The sequence below is a fragment of the Abramis brama genome (genome assembly GCF_963993115.1).
Source record: "Abramis brama genome assembly, chromosome: 15".
Lineage (NCBI taxonomy): Eukaryota > Metazoa > Chordata > Actinopteri > Cypriniformes > Leuciscidae > Abramis > Abramis brama.
In genome coordinates, this window is record NC_139977.1 from 16777485 (window position 1) to 16797014 (window position 19530).

At 36.0% G+C, this 19530-nt stretch overlaps 1 protein-coding gene across 1 annotated transcript; it reads left to right on the plus strand.

Moving 5' to 3' along the window:
- Positions 1-2077: 2077 nt before the first annotated feature.
- On the plus strand, positions 2078-19503 carry rasgrp2 (RAS guanyl releasing protein 2 (calcium and DAG-regulated)). The gene is made up of 17 exons (XM_084137439.1): positions 2078-2236; positions 2481-2637; positions 3591-3693; positions 3976-4032; positions 7134-7265; positions 7750-7891; positions 8000-8173; positions 9013-9129; positions 9452-9733; positions 10171-10251; positions 10527-10634; positions 11503-11618; positions 11733-11874; positions 12938-12974; positions 13065-13226; positions 18377-18436; positions 18566-19503. Exons 2-16 carry the CDS (start codon positions 2568-2570, stop codon positions 18430-18432), a joined length of 1779 nt encoding a protein of 592 aa, XP_083993565.1. The 5' UTR covers positions 2078-2236; positions 2481-2567; the 3' UTR covers positions 18433-18436; positions 18566-19503.
- The last annotated feature ends 27 nt before the right edge of the window (positions 19504-19530 follow it).

Here is a 19530-nt window from a genome sequence, read left to right on the forward strand (position 1 = left end):
AGTACAAGCAGTGGAAGGTTTTTTTTTTGTTTTGTTTTTTTTTGCAAATATTTTAATATCCTAAATCACAATCCTACGTCCAATTTTATTCCTAATTAAACACCACTAATTTCTTCTTATTCCATCAGGTTTAGGTTTTAACTTTGAAAAATTGTTTAAAAAAAAAAAAGGTTAACAAATGAGACATTAAGCATATGTTATTTGTTTGTTTGTTTTTCAATGTCAATAAAGCACTTTTTTACATTTTGGTCAATACAAACTTCAGTAGAGTGAGAAATTAAAGTATATGACAATATGTGGCCACTGAGGGGAGCCAACACAACTTGTTAAAGTTCAAGTTGATAACACCCTCAGAACTGGATAGTGGATGTGTGAAATAGTTTGTGTGCATACTTTAGTATTACAGTCCTGTAATGCTCAGACTTACCATTTAAACAAACAAAGTCACAGTTATCCTTAATAATTCTCAAAAAGTTACATTTACTTGAGAAGCCATGAGAAGCCAATTTCATAAGCTATAATTATATATTTTTAAGATAATATATTTATATATTTCTTGTTTAAAAAAAAAAAAAAATTATATATATATATATATATATATATATATATATATATATATATATATATATATATTGTATTACAATTTAAAATAATGGTTTTCTATTTTAATACAGCCTACTTTAAAATATAATTTATTCCTGTGATCAAAGCTGAATTTTCAGCATCATTACTCCAGTCTTCAGTGTCACATGATTCTTCAGAAATCATTCTAATTTGTTGATTTGATACTCAGTTATTATCAATATTTTTATATTTATAACCTGTGATACCTTTTTTTAGGATTCATTGATGAATAAAAAGTTTAAAAAAAAAGAACAGTATTTATTCAAAATAGAAATCCTTTCTAACAATAAAAATCTTTACAATCACTTTTTATCAGTTTAACACATCCTTGGTGAAAAAAAGTATTAATTTCTTTCAAAAAAAAAGAAATAAAAAAATGATTGACCCCAAAGTTTTGAATGGTAGGGTATATTGTTACAACCGATTTCTATTTTAAATAAATGCTGTTCTTTATTTAACTTCTTATTCATCAAAGAATCCAACATTGATAATAACTGAATATCAAATCAGCAAATTAGAGTAATTTTTGAAGGATCATGTGACACTGAATACTGGAGTAATGGCTGATGAAAATTCAGCTTTGCATCACAGAAATAAATTATATTTTAAAGTATATTAAAATAGAAAACCATTATTTTAAATTGTATTACTATTTCACAATATTGCAGTTTTTTCTGTATTTTTGGTCAAATAAATGCCAGCTTGATGAGCTTCTTTCAAAAAAATAGTAATGTTTCCAAACTTTTGACCGGAACTGTGTACATATATATATATATATATATATATATATATATATATATATATATATATATATATATATTGGCTGGTACTGGTAACACTTTACAACAAGGTCTCATGTGTTAACAATAGCTAATGTATTAACTAACATGAACTAGCAATGAGCAATACATTTGTTACAGTATTTATTCATCTTTGTTAATGTTAGTTAATAAAAATCCAGTTGTTCATTGTTTGTTCATATTAGTTCACAGTGCATTAACTAATGTTAACAAATACAACTTTTGATTTTAATAATTAGTAAATGTTAAAATGAACATGATCTAAGACTCGAATTAATGCTGCAAGAGGTATTGTCCATTCTTTGTTTATGTTAACTAAATTTGTTAATTAATATTAACTAATGAAACCATATTGTAAAGTGTTACCCATTTTTTAAACAAATCTCATAACTTTTTTAAATTCATGCTTAAAATAAGAAAACAAAATCAAGATATATTCTCTGACAACATCTTATGTAGTTTTGCTTCTCAAATAAATATGTATTAAGGATGTTTAGATATTTTTATTTTTAAGACAAAAATAGTGATTTTTTTATTCTGTAACTAAAAAAAAATCTTTTCTCTCTCTCCATTTTTTCTCACCCCCCTCCACCCATTTTTGGTGTGAAAAAATGAGTCAAAACATTATGAACAGGAAATGCAACATCTGTAAGTTTCTCAACTGACAGGAAAGCGTACAGGCAGTTGTACTCAGAGTGAACCTCAGTGAGGCCCTCTGTGGTTTTCAGTGCATAGAGAGAGGCCGTCCTGAAACACGGTGTTCATTAGCACTTCTGTTTTCACTGTTGGACCTCTGATGCCAGATTCAACGGGTAAGTTCCTTTGAAAGTATTTCTTCTACTGTTGTCTCAGAACGGTTACTATGGATCTTTGATTTTTCTTTTATGTACCTTGTTTTTCTCCGGATGAGTCTTGTTCGATGTATTATCCATGTGTGACCAGGATTTGTGTGCTTTTGATGAAAATGAAAAACCAGTGACACCTCTCACATCTAAACCATTCTCTGCTTTATTGATTCTGTTTCCTTTGCCGCTCATGCCGTTGCCTCATTTTCAGACTGAAAAAGAGAGGGATCAAAGAGAGGAGTGGAAAATTAAGTGAGGGGGAAAGGAGGGGCTGTGGAGAACAGTGAAGTAGAAAGGAATGGAGAGCGTTTCATCGGATCAGTCAGCCAGCGTGGATGAGCTGGTGGAAGCCTGCATCAAAGCCTTTGGTCAGTGCTCATATTTGCTTCTTCCTTCTCTTGTGTAAACAATCTGATCAGCCATTCGGAACAGCGCTGGCTTTTTCAACTGTGTACTTGTGTCTGTGTATCAGTATTCTCTCCCACACTCTTCAATATTTCTCTATAGCTCTGGGGTCTTCGAGCAGGGACCCCCCTATTACTATACAATAATCTTTTAGGGATGCACTGGGAAAAAAATGCTAACCTAAAAATGATAACATCTAAGTTAGAGGGATAGTTCACCCAGAAATAAAAATTCTGTCATCATTTACTGACCCTCATGTTGTTCCAAACCTGTATGAGTTTCTTTTTTGTGCTGAACACAAAATAAGATATTTTGAAGATGATGGTAACCAAACAGCTGATGGACCCCATTGACTAAAATACTATGGAAGTCAGTGGGGTCCAACAACTGCTTGGTTACAGACATTCTTTCAAATATTCTCTTTTGTGTTCAAAAGAAGAAAGAAATTCATACAGGTATGGAACAACATGAGGGTGAGTAAATGATGACAGAATTTTCATTTTTGGGTGAACTATCCCTTTAACTGGTTTTATTCAAAACCAAAATATAATTTAATATTGCTGAATCAACCTAAATACATTAAGTTATACCAACAAAATATTTTTTTATGGGTTAAATCAAGTTAAAAACAGCTCTTTAAGGTAACAATTGCAGGTTACCACTTTTTACAGTGTGGTCTATAATAACTTGCATTTCACTTAATACATTGTAATGTAGGATGGACAAAGAAAAATGTAGCTGAACTTTAGCTTTTAGACCTTTGGGTTGAATTTAGCTTAAAATGTTTGTTTCATTTAATGTACATTACATTTTTATAAGAGCAGAAATGTTCAAGCTATTAAATGAAAATCAAAGGCTAATGGACTCATTTTAATTCATGTGCAAATCGCTGTCTGGTTTTCTGTCTTCCTCACAGACAATGAAGGCGCTCTGAAGGAGACGTTTCTCGTGCGAATGTTTCTCACCATGCATCCCTGGTTCCTGTCATCCAGTGACCTGGCCAAGAAACTCATGCACAAGTATCCTCCTTCCTAAGACGTGTCACATTATACTTTCTGAGAACCCTGCATTTCAAATAACTATAGCATTAAAGTAAAATACCAAATAAATGCAAGTCTTTGTACATTTAGTTTCCGATGTGACAGGCCTGCTTTTATGCCAGACATTTAGCACTTAGTACAGTCGGCCATGGGTGGGGTTTGTCATTTATAGAGAGGGCTGACAGCATCACAAACTGTTTCCATCACTCTCCTCACAGCTGATAATAGTAATGAAGTGGAGCTACCTTGACAGTATTACAGGTCTCAGGAACAGGATTGTTCTGCAAATCGCCAGTCTCAGATTTGTCATCTTGTCAAGTAAGTTAAAGACCCATTTGTTCACCTATTTTATTTTATTTCTTTACATAGACATACAAAAGCTTAATAACTGTACGCTACATGGCAGCTAAAAGCGTGACACCCAAGGTTTGGCTATTTCAGTAACATCCAATGCTAGCAAGTGCATGAAATCAAGTACAGTCCTATCATTCTACAAACCTTTTTAGTAGAGTGGAGCATACCTTTTCTCTTCCAGTATCATTCCCGTCTGAATGTAAATGGCCTTTAAATGGACTTCTCACACAGACCTTAACCCCGCGTTATCATCTTTTAAAACCCCGCCTTAAAGGTAGGGTAAGCCATTTTTGGAATGGCTAGCAATAGCAAGCTAGCATTGAAAGCATGAGATCCCACCCTCACTTCAGAGCGTTTCCAAAGCCACACCTCCTTCAAAACACATGAACGCACACAGCATGCAAAGCATCACAAGACAAGAGACGGCGTTAAACTACCTCATGTCTCAAAGCAGATTACATTACAATAATAATGAACATAAAAGAGCACCACCTGTACCACCTGACTGCTGCAGATTCATTTCATTTGGACCAAACGCAATGATTGGACAAATATTGTATGGGCCATCCATAGACAATATATATACATATAAATACATTTAGACCACTTAACTTTTAGTGATTGCTATAAGGATGTGAATAGTATGGAAGCTTGTTTCCGCCACTGAATAATAAATAAATAATAATAATTGCGACTTTTTATCTCACAATTCTGACTTTTTTTCTCACAATTGCGATATATCAAGTCAGAATTGTGACTTTTTTTCTCAGAATTGCGAGATATGAAGTCAGAATTGTGAGAAATAAAGTCGCAATTCTGAGAAATAAAGTCGCAATTGCGAGATATAAAGTCGCAATTCTGAGAAATAAAGTCACAATTGGGAGATATAAAGTCAGAATTGCATGATATAAAGTCGCAATTGCGTGTTATAAAGTCAGAATTGTGAGATATAAACTATTCTGAGGTAAAAAATAAAATAAAAATTGAAACGTTTTTTTTCCTTAGAATTGGACTTTATATCTCACAATTGTGAGTTTATATCTCACAATTCTGAGAAAAGATGACAGAATTGTGAGATATAAACTCGCAATTATGTGTTATAAAGTCAGAATTGTGTGATATGAAGTCGCAATTGCGAGAAAAAAGAGTCAGAATTCTGACTTTATAACACGCAATTCTGACTTTATATCTCGCAACTCTGACTTTATAACACGCAATTGCGACTTTATTTCACGCAATTCTGACTTTATATCTCGCAATTCTGAGAAATAAAGTCAGAATTGCGAGATGTAGGCTAAACTCGCAATTGTGAGATAAAAAGTCGCAATTATCTTTTAAAATGTTTTATTCTGTGGCGGAAACAAGCTTCCATAGAATAGACATTCAACCAGCATTACAATGAATCTGGAACAAATCGCATACCCTGCCTTTAAAAGCAATGTTTCAACAGCAAGGTTAGCAACGCTTTAAACCCTGTTACGTGAAATGTGTGAAACGAGGTGAGATTAGAACCTAATGTTTAGCAACAAACAACCAATCATAAACCGAACAGCGTTGGCTTCATTTAATAATTCATGGGTAGTACACTGCGGTCAGAAACTTTCTCACGCTGCAAGTTGTTCGCTGTTCGTTCCAGAGTTTGAGGGAAAACACTTTGTGTAATTTTAGCAACACATTATTTGCTGTTTGATAACGTAGTCAAGCAAAAGGCAAATCATATTTATTGCCATTATGTGTACGACGTTGCAGAGAGCGATACATAAACGCATTATCATTCTGATACATCGACTTGTTGACGAACCTGTATGAGTGAGTGGAAGTGGGACTAATTTGCATATTCATGATTCCGCGTATACTAAATGAAGCAAGGGTTTAGAGTTACATTCGTGCTATTTTAAGGGAGGAATATTTTTTTCCCACAGGAAAAAACATAAATATGGCTTTTTGGTGATCAAAGATTAGGTTTAAGGGACACAATTATTGAGGGCACTTTAAAAGTTTAAAATAAAGGCAGTAGAAAGCAGTAGAGGCTCCGTCGTTATTGTGTGGTTTGTATGTTTGTATAAAGGCAACAGTTCCAATGCATTTACAGTTAAATAAGATAAAAGATATCTAACATAACCAAATTGTTAATTTTCATATTAAACATTGATAGACAATTATCACTAAATGTAGCTCTTTCAAATGACATTTTATATTAATTTTATTTAATTTATATGTAAAAATATATTTTGACATATTACATGCATGTATGGTAGTAGGCTAGCCTATTTTATGTCATTATACTAATATGCACGAATTTTTCTTCTGTGTTTACTGACGTTATAGTATGTTCCGAATCAATGCATTTTGTCAAGAGAAGTGAACTTCGACTGATATCCCGTGCTCAGGAAATGGGGAGCAGTGAACAATGAAGCAACTCTTTTGCAGCTTCTCGTGCATGACGCTGCAATCTAAAACCTTGATGCTCAAGTTTGAAAAAAAAAAAAAATTCCATTCCACTTCCACATTTCCTCAGGGGACACGTTTTAGGGGCCACAGAACATATTTTTGCTTTTTAAAATGTGAGACGCAAAGTAGTGAAATAGAAAAAATGCAACCTATTTTAACTTAAACACTGCTTTTTTTTAGAAGTTTTGTCATGCGTGAGATGCTGCCAAACATGCGATATGCAAGTGCACTGGTCAAGCACATCTGTCTATCGCATTTACATAGAAAAACAATAAAAACATGTTATGTGTGAAGTGCACAGACCCTTAAAGAGGACTTACTCCATATTAATGTTAATGGTTTTGAAATTACATGTGCAAAAGCATCTATGTGGTGTTTATGTGTCCAAATACTATTTGGCCATCTGGTGTAGAATTCCTGTAAAGATGTGATGTTCTGTGTCATAAGGCAGCTGGGTTGGATCACAGAAGTGTATTGTGAATTCACATAAAACAGTTGAGGCAAGACTATTCACTGAAAATACTCGTCCTCCTGATGTCTTGCCCAGACCTATTTCATGCACAGCTACACTGTGTCATAGTTCTCTCTGTCTTCTGTCTCTTTTTCTCTGTCAGGTACTGGATATCTGAGTTCCCAGCTGAGTTTGACCTGAACCCCGCACTGGCAGAACAGATCCGCGGTCTGAAAGACCGACTGGAGCAGAATGGAGATGTGAGGCGTAGCCTGCTCATCGACATAGACAGCATGTGAGTCACAGGGCCACAGTATTCACCCAAAACGCTGCTCCTTTGATACGGAGAATGTGGACTGAACATCACAAACAAGCTGCATGTCTGAGACACTCAAACAGCTGAGAAGTTATAGGTCAATGACAATTAGAATGTCAAAGATGATGGAAAAGTCTAGTTATATATATATATATATATAGAGAGAGAGAGAGAGAGAGAGAGAGTTTGCCTTCATTATAATCTAAAAACCTTTTAAAGATGTGTATTCAATCAATATTGTACGAATTGCATTTAAAATACTTTTGAATCACCTAATAGATCCAGAGTGTCAAGTCAATGAGTCTTTAGTACATATTAAAATTAGGTGTCTATTTTTAAGTTAAATTAAAATCTACTTAAATATCAAATTAATATAAATCACTAATCCAAACTATAGCCAGCATGATATATAGGCATATGGCGAAAGAACAGAAATACAATGTCTTGTTTGTTTTGCCTGTAGCCCATCATACGAATGGCGACGTCAACTAGATGAGACTGTCCAGAAGAAACGCAAGACTTCACTTCTTTTTGACCACCTTGATGCTTCCACCCTGGCTGAACACCTTACGTATATGGAGTACAAATCGTTTTGCAAAATTCTAGTAAGTCTCTTAATTTAAAGATGCAGTATTAATCACATGTTTGTGCATGTAATAGCATGACCTCAAGTCTTATTTCATATCGCAAATGAAAAATCTGTTCCCCCTCAGTTCCAGGACTACCACAGTTTCGTGATGCACGGCTGCACGGTGGATAATCCTATTCTGGAGCGTTTTATTACTCTGTTTAACAGTGTTTCCCAGTGGATCCAGATCATGGTTCTCAGTAAGCCTACAGCTCAGCAGAGAGCCACTGTCATCAGTGAATTCATCAAAGTGGCCCAGGTTAATCCAACTCGCTTGCTTGCTTTTTATTTAAAGACATGTAATTTGTTTACAGCGGGATCCAAAAGTCTAAGACCACATGGCAGATCTGTGATTCAGAATCTAATTTAACTGAAAACAAACAGAATGTTTTAGGATTTTAACATTCATATATATATATATATATGTAGAGTTCAGATGCAAAAGCCTCTGTGCCATCTGAAATTTTCTTCTAGAATGATCATTTTTATCAAGCTTGTATATTTAAGTTCAATAATTTCACTTAAATGGCAATGCAAATTACCTATTAATTGTCATTTAAGTGAAATTACTTAACTTAAATATACAAGTTTTACAAAAATGATCATTCTAAAAGAAAATTTCAGATGGCACTTAGAGGCTTTTGCATCTGAACTCTTCATATATATATGTGTGTGTGTGATCATATGATCTTATAGAAACGGGAAAAGGTCAGATGTTTTTATTACAGTCCGGCTGTCAGTCTAAATTCATGTTAATTTTTCAATTTTATGATGATAAAAAATAAAATGATTAAATTATAAAAATGCAAAATAGGACTGATGGTCTTAGATTTTTGGACCCCATTGTTTTTATTAAGTCTGGTCTTATAGTTGGTTTGTTGTGTGTGGTTCAGGTATACCCTACTTTATAGGGACAAAATGCTCTCACAAAGATGTCAATATCCCTTGTCCTTGTGGGGAAATTGTTTTGGTCCACATGAGGAAAACCGCTTATAAAGGGTTAGGGGATATAATCTACCGCTTGTACAGTATAAAAATCATTATGTCTATGGAATGTTCCCATAAAACATGAAAATGCATGTGTGTGTGTGTGCGCAGAGGTTACTGCAGCTGCAGAACTTTAACACACTGATGGCTGTAGTGGGTGGGCTCAGCAACAGCTCCATTGCTAGACTCAAAGATACCCAGGCGCTCATCGGCAGCGAGACGCGTAAGGTAAGGACTGCCAGAGAGCAGCTTTTATAAACACACCTCCAATACTGGCGAGAAAAACAAACAGCTGTAACACTCCAAATCTGGCTATGGGAGATAAGATTCTTAAGTTCCACTTTGCTTTAGGTGGCTTGAGTGCCATTTTCATACTCTCTGCCAGATTGCACAGAAATATCAATACTCAAGTCAAGTGCTCTGTTATCAGGCAACCAAACATGAGCAGAAATATATTTTACCCATGTACCAACCTCTGAAATCCCCTTTCCTCATATTTCGGCTGCAGCGACCTTCATCCTAACTGATGGCCTCCTCTGTGTTTAATCAGGTGTTTGATGGATTGGTGGAGCTGGTCACTTCCTCTGGAAACTACAGTCGCTACCGTCAACGATTCTCTGAATGTTTGGGATTCCGCTTCCCCATCCTCGGGGTGCATTTGAAGGACCTGATTGCTGTCCATGTGGCCCTGCCTGATTGGTTTGACCCAGAGAAGACTAGGGTCAACCTAACCAAGACCCATCAATTGTATGCCATCCTGGAAGAGCTGGCGCTCATTCAAAGCACTCCACCCAATATAGAAGCCAATTCAGACCTGCTGAATCTGCTTATAGTGAGTCTATTATGGGTGGGACGGGTTTGCTGTAATCAAAATCCAGTGATGGCAAAGCTGAATTTTCAGCATCATTACTCTAGTCATTACTCAGAAATCATATGCTGATATGGTGTTCAAGAAATATTTCTTATTATTATCCATGTTGGAAATGGTTGTGCTGCCTAATATTTTTAAACTTTATTTCAGGACTCATTGATTAATAGAAAGTTCAAAAGAACATCATTTATTTTAAATGTTTATATATTGTTTGTATAATTTTATCATGACAGAATTTTTACTTTTGGGTTAAATATTTATTTTAAATATAAAAATTTTCAGTGAATTGATATTTAAGCAGGAAACGTTGAGGTTGATATAGCCTTTGAATGATTTGTCAAATCTACATCAGTTATCAATTATTGTTCATCATTTGCATTTCTTCTGTACCTGTCTAGGTGTCTTTGGACCAGTACCACTCAGAGGACGAGATATATCAGCTATCTTTACAGAGGGAGCCTCGCAGTATTAAACTATCAGTGAGTCACCCCAACGACACACCATCTGTTCAGATAGCAAATCAGTGGCCACCATGAGGTAGAACCACCAATTACAACCACTCATGACACAATTTGACAGATTAATTGTCCCATATTGCTTGCATAATCCACTTATGTAGACTTGCAGCTGGGAGACTGAACAACTACTCTATATTTATTCTGTTCATGCAACGGACGCCAGTCATTTATCCATATCTTCTGGTGCCTTATTTCCACTTGCTAAGTGAATACACCATTGATTTCTGGCTTCTTAGACTTCCAGCACAAAGTCACAGTCTCCCCTAATAGAAGAGTGGGCATCTTCAGTCAAACCCAAAGCAGATCCAGCGATTATCAACAAGCACATTGAAAAAATGGTGGAGGTATGTGACATGCACTACTTTCAATTTATTGATTATAAATCTCAGATAAACTGATTGCACAGAATATAGTTTTGGAATAGTAAGTAAAGGTTAAAGTAAAGTGAGCCAGTCTTTATCACAAAATGTATGCAATAATGAGCTGTGTAAAACTAGCACAAACTAACTATGTATGTTGGATATCTGGGACAATGGTCAGTTATAAAGTTTGCGTCATTCTATGTTATTTTATATTTATATATCTGATATATACTATGTGTTCGATAAAACAGTATTGTTTTACTGCATCACAGTGACTCCTTCTGTTGATTACATCAACAGGTGGTGAATAGTGACTTTCTTTCATTCACTGATTCAAAAACACTAAATAAATGACTGACGTTATGAGTGAGTCATTGAATAAGTTACTCAACCAATTTGTTAAAAAAAAACAGATTAATGCAAAGTGAAACAAGTGACTTACCTTATGAGTGAGTCATTGAATCATTCACTCAACCAATTAATTTAAAACACTGATGCATTCAAAAATAAAATAAAAAAAGTGACTGACCTTTTGATTGAGTCATTGAATCATTCACTCAACCGATTCAAACATTGATTAATTCAGGAACATAAGTGGAAAACCTTCAAACTGTTCGTTCTGATTTTTGTTTGGAAATATTTTCATTTGGTGGAGCAAAAATAACTGATAATATTGTGTCTATAATAATAGTGTGAAATGTAAGTTACGCTGTGTTAACTTTATATTTATAGAATGGCTGAATAAAAGAAAGATCACGCTATTGCATAAATTTGACAAGTTTTCCAGAGAGCTGTGTACTAAATGATTTTGCGGTGAAAAAGAACTAATCGGAAGATGTCTTATTTTCAGTCAGTGTTCCAAAATTTTGACACTGATGGCGATGGCAACATTTCCCAAGAAGAGTTTGAGATCATCAGGAGGAATTTCCCTTACCTCGGCAAGTTTGATGAACTGGACCAAAACCAGTGGGTTTATCAAGACATCTGTCCAGTTTATCTAGAGGAATTATTTCCCCTCATTTGTCAAAGTCTCCAGTACAGTAAAGGTCCCATCTTTCTCTTTTTCATTTTCTCTCCCAGGGACTGTAAAATTAGCCGAGATGAGATGATTGAGTACTTCACAAAGGCGAGTTCCTTACAGAACTGTAAGATGGGTTTTGTTCACACTTTTACAGAGACGAGCAGCGTCAAGCCTTCATTTTGTCGGCACTGCTCTCGCTTGGTGAGTACACATTTTATTTATGGCTCGAATTCTTTATCTTCATCTCCAACGTGATGACAACCCACACATAAGATGAAATAAGATCTTTTCACTGTCATGAGAAACAGACATCCAGATCTGTATTTATTTCAAAAAGCACAGATGTACATAATGCCTTTTTTATTATCACTCAGAAGCCAGATTGTATTTCTGGTTTGCATTTGTTCATGTTTGTCTCCGATAGTGCTTGTGCTGTTTTCGCTCAGTGTGCAGCAGTGTGTTTTTGGGTGTGTCTGAGGGAAAGATGTTGTTGTGTTCACAGTCGGTACTTGGGTGTAGATAGTAACCACTTCCTATTTTCTAATTTCCTGTCGAGATCCACCCCAGAACAGAACCTGTTTTCCTTTTTCTTTCGTGTTCTTTTTTTTTGAACCAGCATTTTTTTAAATGTTCATTGAATGTAATTTAACATGTAATTAAATTAAAGGTCTATTTTTCTTCATTAAAATATTTACATATAAAGAAATAAGCAGTATTTCTGAAAAAAAATAACAATATGTCAACTCACGTGACATAGAATCCAGTCATATCATTAGAGCAATGAAACAAGAACTAACTATATTTTAATTTGGTAGAAAGCTAAATTGAATATACTATATACACTAGCGTTCAAAAGTTTGGGTTAGTAAGGGGTCTGTTTTTTATAGAAATTAATAGAAATTGTTACAAATACATGCAGCATTGGTGAGCATAAGATACTTCTTTTAAAAACATTTTTAAATTCTTATAAACCCCAAACTTTTGAACTATATTGTTAGATTATTAATGTCTTAAATGTTACACTCAAATCAACATGTCTGGTTTTCTATACATCCAATTATGAATAAAAAAATATGAATATAGTTCCAACTCAAAGCATCTTAAAATGGCAACTGACTGGATTGAACAAAATGTTTACAAACTGTGTTATATAGCTCATTTTAATGAACTGAAGAACCCAGAATCCATTTTAAACTGATTTTTTTCCAAGTTTTTCTTACATTTTTTGTCATTTTGAGTTATTTTATATATGCTATTCTTGCAGATATGGGGATTTTACAAACAGCGATGCAAATGCAAAGGTATGAAACCAAATGAACTGTGTGTGTTTTTATGTGTGTGTGTGTGTGTGTGTGAATGTGGCATTGTGACCCACCTGTAATTTTTTTCAGTGTGTGGGGTGAGCTGTCATAAAGACTGTTGCAGTCGTTTGGCCATTGAGTGCCGCAAGCGGGCACAGAGCGTCAGTTGTCACAATGACGTTTCCTTTAAGGCCACGCGCTCCTTCAGCTTTCCGCCTCCCACCAGCACAGAGCCGATAGCAGAGTCCCCAGGTAAATGCACATTAATACGCAAGTGTACTTGAATACAAGACTCACACACACACGCAAGTTACATTACACAATCCAACATATATATATATATATATATATATATATAAATATACCTTAACCAAGTTAAATTGTTTTTTAAATCAAAATGTGACTCGTATTTTTACATATTTGACAAAGAACAGAAGTATTCTACTTACAAATAAAATAATCAACAATATATTACTGTAAATGTGTAGGAATCCACATCTACCTGCAAATAAATTAAATTAAAATAAAATAAAAAAATATTTTACTGTAAAGGTCCATGTATTGTTACCAGCTCTCAGTGATATGTGTCGGGTCCACGCTATGATAATAGTAACTTCCTCAAATGTTTACAGAACAAGCGGGAACCCAGTGTTCCTGTATCTTTCTCTATTTCTATTATATCACATGATAGAAAGTATAAGGTCTTCTCAAGCCGTACAGCAAACCTATCTAATCTGCTGCCTGTTACATGTCAAACTAAGATTGCTGAGAGGGAAAAGAATAATACTGTCCAGTTAGCACTTTTAAACATCTGATCACTTAAAAATAAATCACTTCTAGTAAATGACTTAAAGGGATGGTTTGGAGTAAAATCAACCTAGGGTCCTTTGCACCATGACCTCGAGCCAAACACCCCCCCAAGAAGCCTTTTTTCCCTTGGTCAAACAGTATTAAAGTTAGAGCTTATTTAGAGATATCAGCCGAATGGCTTAGTGCAGACGCTAATGGATCCTAGGCTGTATCTTGTAAATTACCCCACTAATAATGCCCAGAATGGTACCAAACTTCTACAGTAGTACAAACAGATTCTGTACTCATAAAACAAGTCATGTGCACGGACCCACACACAATCGTGAACACACTCTGGATTTACTTATCAGTAAGGGTCTAGACATTTCATCGATTGTTATTAAGGACGTAGCACTGTCTGATCATTTCTGTATTTTCTTTGATATATTGATCTCTCCTACTATTGAAGCTAGATCTGTGTCTGTCAAGAAGAGATGCTTAAATGAGAACACTAGTGTGCTATTTATGAAGGCCATATCTTTAACACCAAGCAGATCTGCGGACTCTGTTGATTCTCTCCTTGAGTCCTTTAACTCAAAAGTACAGAGTGTAATTGATGATATTGCTCCTGTGAAAGTCAGGAAGAAGAGTGGCAGACAAAAAGCACCTTGGAGAAACTCAACAGCAGTGCAACATATGAAAAGACAATGCAGAAAAGCTGAGCGCATGTGGTGGAAGAAATAAATTGTAGTCCATTATAACATCTATAAAGACAGCCTTCATGCTTTCAATGTGGAACTAGGCAAAGCTAGACAGACTTTCTTCTCAAATATTATAAACAGAAACATAAATAACACACGCATTCTTTTTGCTACTGTAGAGAGTCTAACAAACCCCCCAAGCCAGATTCCCAGTGAAATGCTTTCAGACAGCAAATGCAGTGAGTTCTCTGAGAAAATCAATAATATCAGAAAGGCGATCAGCATCGCGTGGCACTGAGGTAAGACAGATCAGACCACATCCTCAGAAAGTTATTATGTCTGATTTAGAAGAAATTAATGGTAACATTTTGGAAGAAACAGTGCAGCACTTTAAAACATCAACCTGCGCTCTTGACACACTCCCCACCTCCTTTTTCAAAAGTGTGTTAAACTGCTTAGAAGCAGATCTCCTAGAAGTGTTAAACTCCTCACTTCTCTCTCTGACTTTTCCAAAGTTCCTTAAAACTGCAGTTGTCAAGCCCCTCCTGAAAAAGAGCAATCTGGATAGCAACATATGGAGCAATTACAGACCAATCTCAAATCTTCCTTTCATAGGCAAGATCATTAAAAAAGTTGTCTACAATCAGCTGAATAACTTCCTAACCTCAAATGGATACTTTGACGATTTTCAATCTGGTATCCGACCACATCACAGCACAGAGACAGCGCTCATAAAGATAATAAACGATATTCAGTTAAATAGTGATATAGGCAAAACATCCATTCTGGTACTACTCGACCTCAGTGCTGCATTTGACACTGTCGATCATAACATACTTCTTGACAGGCTGGAAAACTGGCTCGTGCTTTCTGGGATAGTCCTAAAATGGTTCAGGTCATACTTAGATGGGAGGGGTTATTATGTGAGTATAGGAGACGCTGTGAAGAAAACTGCTCTAATAGCACTAGACGAACGCGGCTATTTTTTAATAGTTTTACCTCACGTCTTCTTTTTATAATAACTGGAAGCCAACATCGAAAATAAAATTAGATTAACTACCCAGATAAGATGTATATTTGATGGGCAGACTCTCTTGAAGCACTCGGCAGATATCAACATCGTATAGATAGCTTCGTGAAATATTTTCTAACATTAGTGTTCAAAACTTTACAGTCCATTGGATGTGCATCAAACTAACATATTCCAACATATTTAGAAATTTTAACATGCTTATTTGCGAAAATATAATTACAATTCAATTGTTCCTTTCCAGCGGTGTCCGCCATCTTGTTTAAAAAAATTACCGGCTTGCTGAGCCCGCAAGGTATCCTGGGTAATTTCATCTTCCACTTCGTTTTAAGCCTGCATCGGACCGCACTATGTTTTGAGGGTTGATTTTAAGGGGAGAATAGCACTCCCCCTTGCTCTTTAGAGTATTGGGACACCCTACCCCTACACGAGAACGCGCAAAAACTAGGGTTAGGGCAGAAATCTAGGGTAAGGGGAGGTATTGGGACAGGCCCTAAGTCTGAATGGACATTCATGACATGCGGAGTCCCTCAAGGCTCAAATCTTGCGCCACTCCTGTTCAACCTGTACATGCTCCCACTGAGCCAAATAATGAAAAAGAACCAAATTGCTTACCACAGCTATGCAGACGACACACAGATCTGCTTAGCCCTATCGCCTAACGATTACAGCCCCATTGACTCCCTGTGCCAATGCATCGATGAAGTCAACAGTTGGATGTGGCAAAACTTTCTTCAGTTAAACAAAGACAAAACCGAAGTTATTGTGTTTGGAAACAAAGATGAAGTTCTCAAGGTGAACGGCTACCTTGACGCTAGGGGTCTAACAACTAAAAATCAAGTCAGGAATCTCGGTGTGATTCTGGAATCAGACCTTAGTTTCAGTAGTCATGTCAAAGCAATAACTAAATCAGCATACTATCATCTCAAAAATATTGCAAGAATTAGATGCTTTATTTCCAGACAAGACTTAGAAAAACTTGTTCATGCTTTCATCTCCAGCAGGGCGGATTATTGTATATAAATCACTCAATGGCCTAGGACCTCAATACATTGCATATATGCTCACTAAATATAAACCTAACAGATTGCTCAGATCATTAGGATCACATTAGCTAGAAATACCAAGGGTTCACTCTAAGCATGGCGAGTTAGCTTTTAGCTATTATGCCAGCCGCAGCTGGAAACACCTTCCAGATGAGATCAGATGTGCTCCTACAGTAGTCACATTCAAATCCAGACTCAAAACACATCTGTTTAGCTGTGCATTTACTGAATGAGTACTGTGCCACTGTACGTCCGACTGATAACACTATACTTTATTTTGCATCCTCCTTTTTATTCTAAACTGAACTCAAATGAGAATTGGGTAAGAGAGATGAAACCATGCTGATGGCCTGGGTCTGTGGTGGAGTAGTGAGTTTGACGTGATTAAACTCGAGGTTCTGTGGGGTGCGGACTGGATCGATTCCATTCCAAGAGCTTCCGAACAAATGGGTTTTTGGGGTGCGGACTGATGAGGCAGTGAACCCGAGGTTAACCCGTGAGTCAGTCCTAGAGCTCCTCCTGTCCGATTTTAGGGAAAAATCGGGTCTATCGGACACGTCCAATAGATTTCTTAGGCTCCGAAATAACACCACAGACACAGTTTAATCACCATGGGAAAATCTCAGAGTAAAACTGGGAGTTGTGAAAAATATGATACACCGGTGTTTTGCCAGATGAAAAGTTTATCAATGAAGCACACGACGAAGTACCCTGGTAATCCAGAGTTATCGCGAGAGCACAAGTTGAATTTGCTCAGCGAGTTACTCTGGTGTCGAGTAATGATGCTCATTAAATATGCCCCTCGATCTGAGCTGCACCAATCACATCGGGTTATCTGATATAGGCGGGCCAGAGGCGAGCTAAACAGATGACGACAGCGCTTTGACGTCAAAGTCATTAGTAAACATTGCAAGATGGCTATGGATGAACACCAGTTGTTTGAAATGGCTTTGGCCGCTACAATGAAGTTAGACTTGGCTTTTTATCTAAAACAGGAACAGAAGACGCCACTCGAATCGTTCCTTTGCAAGAAGGACATTTTTGCTGTTTTTCCGACTGGATACGGTAAGAGTATAATCTACCAGTTAGCTCCGCTGGTAGCTAAGCGTATGGGGTTTATTGTTGTGATTGGTCGTAGTGTTATCCAATTGCGTGTAGTGAGATTTTCAAATGCATGCTTGGTGCCGCCCCTTGAGCTGGGCGATTTTCATTAGTCGACGCCGGACGATTAATCTTTTAGATTTAGGTCTGGATTTCCAGGCTAACGACGAGGGATGATTTCAGGAAATAGTCTTTTAATCAAAACCCTCAAAGAACAGGAAGAGAAACTCAAAAACAACCATCCAACAAAGACGACAACAGAACACTTGACAGTACAAAACTAAGCCTTAAATACACAGGTGACAGGGAGGAACTGATTGACAAGATAATTGACACACAGCTGAACCAAAAGAACTAATGAGGAGAGTTACCATGGGAACAAATGAATGGCGGGAAACTGAATAAAAGAAACAAAGAATAGAGTCCAAAAACAAACAGACATGTAACAATATCTCTTTTAATTTCTTTTATAACTGTTTTAATTTTCCTTGATTTTATTTTGTGATTATATTAATTCCTTTCTTTGCCTTGCCTATTGTCAAGCTGAATACAATTCAGTGTGATTGAAAAAACACATTTGTAATTCAGTTTTAAAAAGCATTTTCATTAGTGGTCTTTACCCAGTAAAACCAGATCCAGTGACTTTCAAGCTTCTCTCTCTCTCTCTCTCTCTCTCTCTCTCTCTCTCTCTCTCTCTCTCTCTCTCTCTCTCTCTCTCTCTCTCTACCTCCACAGTAATATCAGACGGCTCTCAGGAGGAACAGGATGAGGTTTTTGATGTCCACCTTTGATGAGGTAAGAAAAGAAGATGCATATTGCCAATACATTCACCTCGTGGTTGAGAGCTTTTTCATTAAGTCTTTCTCATGAAGAGAAATCCATCAACTGGCATTAGATACGTTCCTCTCCTCTCTATTTCCATAGGAACATCCTGGAGCAAATCCATAAGCAACCGCAGCAGCAGAGAGCGAGCAGCACTGTTCTCCAAAGCAGCGTGTGTTTGTTCATGCGTTTATTGTCCAATGTGATCCATTCTCTTGAATTCTCATACTGTGATTTCTCGTGGGTTGTTACTCAGAAAATAGTACATGGATTTAAAATAAATCAGAAAAAAGTACCTCTGTTAAGTTGCAACATTTCTGAAGAGGTCATATATTTTATTTTATTTTTTTTCCCCTGCAGTTTCCTGAACTTATCATGGAGGTAAAGGTTTTTTGGTAACACAAGAAATGCTGTGGCGTGATTGGAATGACAAAAAAAAAAAAAAAAAAAATCTAGCACATCACACATATATATATATATATATATATATATATATATATATATATATATATATATATATATATATATATATATATATATATATATATATATATATATATATATATATATATATATGCAGTATGATCATCTGACACTGTATATATGCAGCTGTATAAGATCATCTTATATATGCAGTATGATCATCTGACACTGCGCATAAGTGAGAATTGTATTATAATCGAGAATATTATTTAAATTGGAATTCATGTAACTGCATGATTTCCATGATATCTTTAATTCTCATGATATGAATTATGAAGAGAGGACAAGGTCAAATGAATGACGTGTTGCAGACACCATTGTGCCTCGGCCATCTCTCATCACAGGCTTTAATTTCACACCAACAGAAGGCGCTGTTGTTCTAAATTGAGAGACTGATATGACAAGATCTTGTGCTGCCTCATTTGCTTTCTGTTTTTATGTTTATATTATTATTATGCAGATTAATCATTTGTTTTCTGTGATGTAGGCTACATTTAGTTGTTGTTGTTGTTGTTTTTTGCCGCGGAGATAAAAAATATAACATTTCATCACATTGATTGTATAGTCTACTGTCTGTTTGTCAT

Bases quoted from the DNA above. Each gene is read 5' to 3' on its own strand.
- rasgrp2 (XM_084137439.1), top strand. From the start codon at position 2,568: ATGGAGAGCGTTTCATCGGATCAGTCAGCCAGCGTGGATGAGCTGGTG. The intron at 3,694-3,975 runs GTATCCTCCTTC...ACAGTATTACAG, and splicing joins GCCAAGAAACTCATGCACAA to GTCTCAGGAACAGGATTGTT. The intron at 9,130-9,451 runs GTAAGGACTGCC...GTGTTTAATCAG, and splicing joins TCGGCAGCGAGACGCGTAAG to GTGTTTGATGGATTGGTGGA.